Source organism: Salpingoeca rosetta, assembly GCF_000188695.1.
Source record: "Salpingoeca rosetta unplaced genomic scaffold supercont1.16, whole genome shotgun sequence".
Lineage (NCBI taxonomy): Eukaryota > Choanoflagellata > Craspedida > Salpingoecidae > Salpingoeca > Salpingoeca rosetta.
The window spans coordinates 34,656-39,582 of record NW_004754918.1 but is presented as its reverse complement, the minus strand read 5'-3'; the positions used below and the strand labels follow the sequence as shown (position 1 = coordinate 39,582).

The following is a 4,927-nucleotide window of genomic DNA, read 5'->3' as shown; positions in this document are numbered from 1 at the left end:
ATACACACACGCTCTCTCACACACTCACAATTCTGCCTCCTCACAGGCCGTGCTTGACAAGACGGGCACTGTGATGGTTGGATCGCCAAAACTCGCGTGTGTGTGTGGTGTGTGTCGTGTGTGTGTGTGTGTGTGTGTGTGTGTGTGTGTGTGTGTGAGTGTGTATGTGCTTGCTTGCTTGCGTGCCCCATTTACACCCCCTCCCTTATCACCCCATGCTCACGCATGCATGCAACCGATTGCTGTCGGCTATGCCTCCACCAGAACTTTATGACGCCTGGGACGCGTGACACAGATGGACTGGAGTATGATCTCTATGCCATTCTCATTCATTTGGACATGTACAACCTCACTTCCTTTGGCCATTACGTCGCCCTCATCAAAGGCAGCGACGGCGTCTGGTGTGTGTGTGTGTGCGTGTGTGTGTGTGTGTGCGTGTGTGTGCGTGTGTGTGTTCCACTTGCTGTATCAACACAATTTTTCCATCGCATATTCTCTTCATCTGTATCACCATATGCCGCTACCAACTGCTGATGCTGTGTTGTTTCTGACTGCCAGGCGCCTGTACGACGACAGCAAAGTGCAGGAGGTTGAACGCAACGTCATTCCAAATGTCAACCCATACATGGTTGGTGTGCGTTGGGGATGGCTGTCAGTTTCGTTTGTCTGTTTATCTGTCTGTCTGTTTATCTGTCCGTCTGTCTTTGTCTTCACTGTGACTTGTTTCTCATGACCTTGTGCACTCGTAACCATCATCCCCATTGCATCAGTTGTTCTACAAGCGCCGCCACCCCAACCTGCCCTTGCGATTGCCCCTCCTTCAGTTTGAAAAGGTGCCCTAGAGTTGCTTGTGGTGTGTACGTGCGTGCGTATTTGTGATTGCGTGTGATTGTGAGTGAGAGAGAGAGAGAGATTGGCTTCACTTACTTATTCTTTCGCCATTCCACTGGCCTTGCAGAGCACAACAACGTCGTCACCAGCTGCACCGCCAGCTGTGAGTGGTCTCAGTTTCCAAATGTAACGCTGAAATGTGCTGTGTTGTGTCAATGAGTGGCATTTGTCGTCCGTGTTACCGTTGGGGGTTTGTCTCATGCGTTATTTCGGCCCTCGCACGTACTCATTCCACGTTGATGCCTACCCTCATCACGTGTGCGTGCAAGGGTATGTGTGTTGCGGGGTGTGGATTCTTTGGCTCGCCGGCAACGCACGGCTACTGCTCAAAGTGCGTTCACTCGGGCCTGGAAGAAATACATGCACTCACATGGCCATGTGCTCTGATTCAATGCGTACTCGCAGCACTCGGCTGTACCAACACGCACGACAGTGTGCACAGCCAGCCTGTCAGGCTTACTCACGCACGCACACGCTCGCACAAACACGCACGCTGTCTCACCCTGTGCGGAAATGCAGGTGCTTCAAAGACAAGTATGGCGACAGCCCACCTCCGCCACCCGCCGATGCTGCAACGCAGAGGACAGGTGAAGCAAGCGACGCTGATGATGATAACGATGGTGATGAGGCAGGCAAAGTTGATGATGTCGGTGCAACAGCAGAGACACCAACACAGGCAGAACCAACACAACAGAAGACGCAAACCACCAATGACACAAGGGAGAGCGAAGCCTCGCCTACGAAGGAGGAGAAGGAGAAGGACAAAGACACCACGCTAGTAGAGCAGCAGCAGCAGCAGCAACAGAAGCAGAAGCAGCAGCAGCAGCGGGGAACGGGTGAGCCACGGCCCAAGACGAAGCAACAGCCGCAGCAGCAGAAGCAACAGAAGAAAGCTGGTGGAAATGGCACTGCCCGCAAGTCGTCGTCGTCGTCGTCGTCGTCAGCCAAAGCGCCGGCAGCCAAGGTGTGCAAGAGGAAGCGAGGGGGTTAGAGGGAAGCGGGGAGGAGGTGGTGGCGCCGTTTGTGAAGATATGGCAACTCACTCTCGTTTGCGTTTGCCTTGTGCGCTGTCATGATTGCACGCTACGAAACCTCAGAGGATTGGTCGGAACGACCCTTGCCCGTGTGGCAGCGGGCGCAAGTACAAGAAGTGCCATGGCAAGTAACCCGAGCGAGCACCGTTGCATGATGTTGCGTCCTGAGTTCTTCGACTGTATTGCGCCGTGTGTTCCTTGTATCCCTGTGTTGCTGTTTCTACTGCTGCAAAGCGAGTTGTCGGCCTGCTGCCTAGTTCTCTTCTTGGTGTGATTGATTGATACACATGAACGCAGCAACAACAACCGGCTTGAGCAAAGAGTATGACAGTTGGCAACTTGTGTCGCTCTGGCCTTTTGTTCCTACTTGGACTTGCCTTGGAATAAGGCGGGTGCTGAGAAAGGAGAGGCCCGAAGAGCGCGCACACACACACACTCATTCCACACATACACGCACACAAACTAGCACGCACACACACAAACACACACACACACACGCACACAGGCACAAACTCCCTAACCACCGAGCCGCCGTCGTATGTCGTCAACTGTTCGCTGGACAAAGACCGCGTCTGGCCATCGGATGTAGTCGCTGGTGTTGCATGCACGCACGACGAGACAAGGGATTGGCGGGAGATTGTCGAGGCTGTCGAACCTACACTCATCCAGAACAAGCCGCTGCACGCCCCGGAAACGAGAAAAGTCGCGGATCGTGCAGTCGATAAGCTCGCAGCTAGCAACGTCCCGCACGCGCGTCAAGTAGAGAAGCCGCTTCTGCTCCTGCCTCTTCTTCTCCTCGTCTGTCCTCGTTACGCATTCATCCCCTGTCCCGGCCGTCATGTCCACCCCCACGCACGCTGCGATGGCAGCGAATGAACCGATTGATGCAACGGCAACGGATCCACGACAGCGGCGGAGCGCAAGGTGGTCGCAATTGCTGATTTCCCCGTCAATAGCCAGGTGCTCGAGGCAGGTCGCGCCCCCTTTTCTCTCCGAGAGCAGGTGGCAGTCATGCATGCACGGCACGGGTCCTCTCACCCCGGCTTGTCCAATCACGTGCAGACGTGGCACGGAGGCCACAGCGCTGGCGGACATGTCACCCCGCATGCGTGCCCTCAGCTCCCGCACACACGGTGGCACCATTCCCTCAACGTGGACATCCTCCAAGCACACGTACACGGAGCGTGGGATGGCTGCCACGTGCTGCATGCTCGACACAGTGTTGCCAGCAAGCACGAGCATGGCGACGCGACGGCCAAGGGAGGAGAGCTGGTCCCGCGTGAGCGCGTGGCGCAGGTTGAGCCGCACCTCTGCGGCGTGCTCAAAGTCTGGGATGGCAGGGGGGCTGCCCATGACTTCGTCGATCACCAGGCGCTGTAGTCGAGCAGGACACGTGAACTGCTTCACACCGGAGCGAGCCAGCAGCTCAATGTACGTGGTATTTGGCAGGTGCAGCTGGTCTGGAACGCTCTGCATGTGGTCGAGGCGAACGCGCCTCGCTTGGATGGTGATGTCGGCTAACAAGGACAGGAAAGCGAGCTTCACGCCGTCCGTTGCAGCCTCGATCATGGCATTGACAGAGCTGTTGATGGGGTCAGGAGGAGAAGCTGTCAAGCTGTTGCTTAACAGTGACACGTCCACACATGGGATGCCCACGAGGGAGCTGACGTCACACGTGCTCGCAATGCGATGCAACTCGAAGCTTTGTACACTCTGCCAGTCACTGGTGACGGTACGGGGCTTCACTCTTGACACCAGCTGCATGTGGCGCACGTTACGAAGCGACAGCTTGTTGATCACTGTGTCGTCAGTGGCGTTGATATTCAGCCTGTCGATATTCAATGCCACGAGCGACACCACATGCCGCTCTCGCAAGGGTGGTCCGTATTGCTGAAACTGCAACACCACCTTGCCACCGCGCACCCCAGCCAGGAGCGTCGTACGCACTCGATCAAAGCGATCTGCACCACGCTGACCCTTTATATCCGCATGCATTGTGAAAAGTGCCGGACGACAGGGTTGCTGCTGGTGGTGCTGGTGCTGGTGGTGCTGGTGCTGTTGTTGTTGTTGTTGTTGTTGTTGTTGTTGTTGTTGTTGTTGTTGTTGTTGTTGTTGTTGCTGCTGTTGTTGTTGTTCGAGAGGGTCGTGCGTTGCCGCGACCGACCTTGCCGTGTCTGCATCGACCTCTGGACGAGGCGCGACGCAATCCTTGGTGTCTTTGCCGAGCCATCCATGCGCGTCGTCGCCCGGTTGTTCTAGTTCTAGGGTGCGGGCAGCCCATTCCTCCACCTTGTCCAGGCCATCAAAGTACAAGCGGCCGCAGCGAGCAAACTTGTGCCAGAAGTGTGATGTGGTTGGAGGCGAAGCCATCTTTTTCAGGAGAAAAGGGCACTCGCTGTCCCAAGTCACACCGAGCCAGCAGTATGCCAGGAAGCGCCCCTCCAGCCACGTCGACTGCGCGGAGCCATCAGCAGCGTCAGCATCGCCGCGCGAGCAAGGCAAGGGCAGGGAGGGCACTCCTCCTTTGCGGAATGTGTCGAGCCAGTGCCACGTCCCTGCACTTGCTTGGACTTCAAGCATGTCGACGAGGCACCACTTTGGCACGGCCCACGGCAAGTCGTGGTACAGCTGTCGACACGTCAGCATCAGGTTGAAGAAGGCGCGGGTGTTGCCACGCCGGCTCAAGTTTGGGAGCACCATATGCATCGAGTAAGGCACATCCCTCAGATCATAGTCGAAAGTGGCGGCGGAGGTGGGGGAGAAGGACGACACCAAGTACTGCGCAACCTGCGTCCAGCAGGACAGGGACGTGGTGGATTCCATGACCTGGTGTCTTCGTGTGGCACGTGGAGAAATGGGCGTTGGTTGGGGCGGGGTGGTGAGCTGCTTGGTGAGTGATTGTGAGGGAGGAGGAGGAAGGGAGGAAGGGGGGGGAAGGAGGGAAGGTGACGGCAGGGCGGTGACGATGGCACACAGACACAGACGCAGTGATACGGAGACAC

The 4,927-nt window shown here is 56.6% G+C and overlaps 2 protein-coding genes across 2 annotated transcripts in view; one reads left to right on the top strand and one right to left on the bottom strand.

The window, feature by feature from the left end:
• The window catches only part of PTSG_07000 (uncharacterized protein), a gene marked incomplete at its 5' end in the record, with an annotated part of 5,730 nt that extends 3,494 nt beyond the window's left edge, over positions 1-2,236 (top strand). The window contains 7 exons of the mRNA XM_004992351.1: positions 265-401; positions 559-628; positions 771-833; positions 959-994; positions 1,161-1,222; positions 1,411-1,855; positions 1,989-2,236. Of these exons, the coding sequence (XP_004992408.1) occupies positions 265-401; positions 559-628; positions 771-833; positions 959-994; positions 1,161-1,222; positions 1,411-1,855; positions 1,989-2,057 (882 nt within the window). The 3' untranslated portion in view covers positions 2,058-2,236. The remainder of the gene's footprint in view (positions 1-264; positions 402-558; positions 629-770; positions 834-958; positions 995-1,160; positions 1,223-1,410; positions 1,856-1,988) is intronic.
• PTSG_06999 (uncharacterized protein) overlaps positions 1,359-4,927 on the bottom strand; it is a 3,734-nt gene continuing 165 nt past the window's right edge. The window contains exon 2 of the mRNA XM_004992350.1: positions 1,359-4,758. Coding sequence (XP_004992407.1) covers positions 2,442-4,748 — 2,307 coding nt within the window. The 5' untranslated portion in view covers positions 4,749-4,758 and the 3' untranslated portion in view covers positions 1,359-2,441. The remainder of the gene's footprint in view (positions 4,759-4,927) is intronic.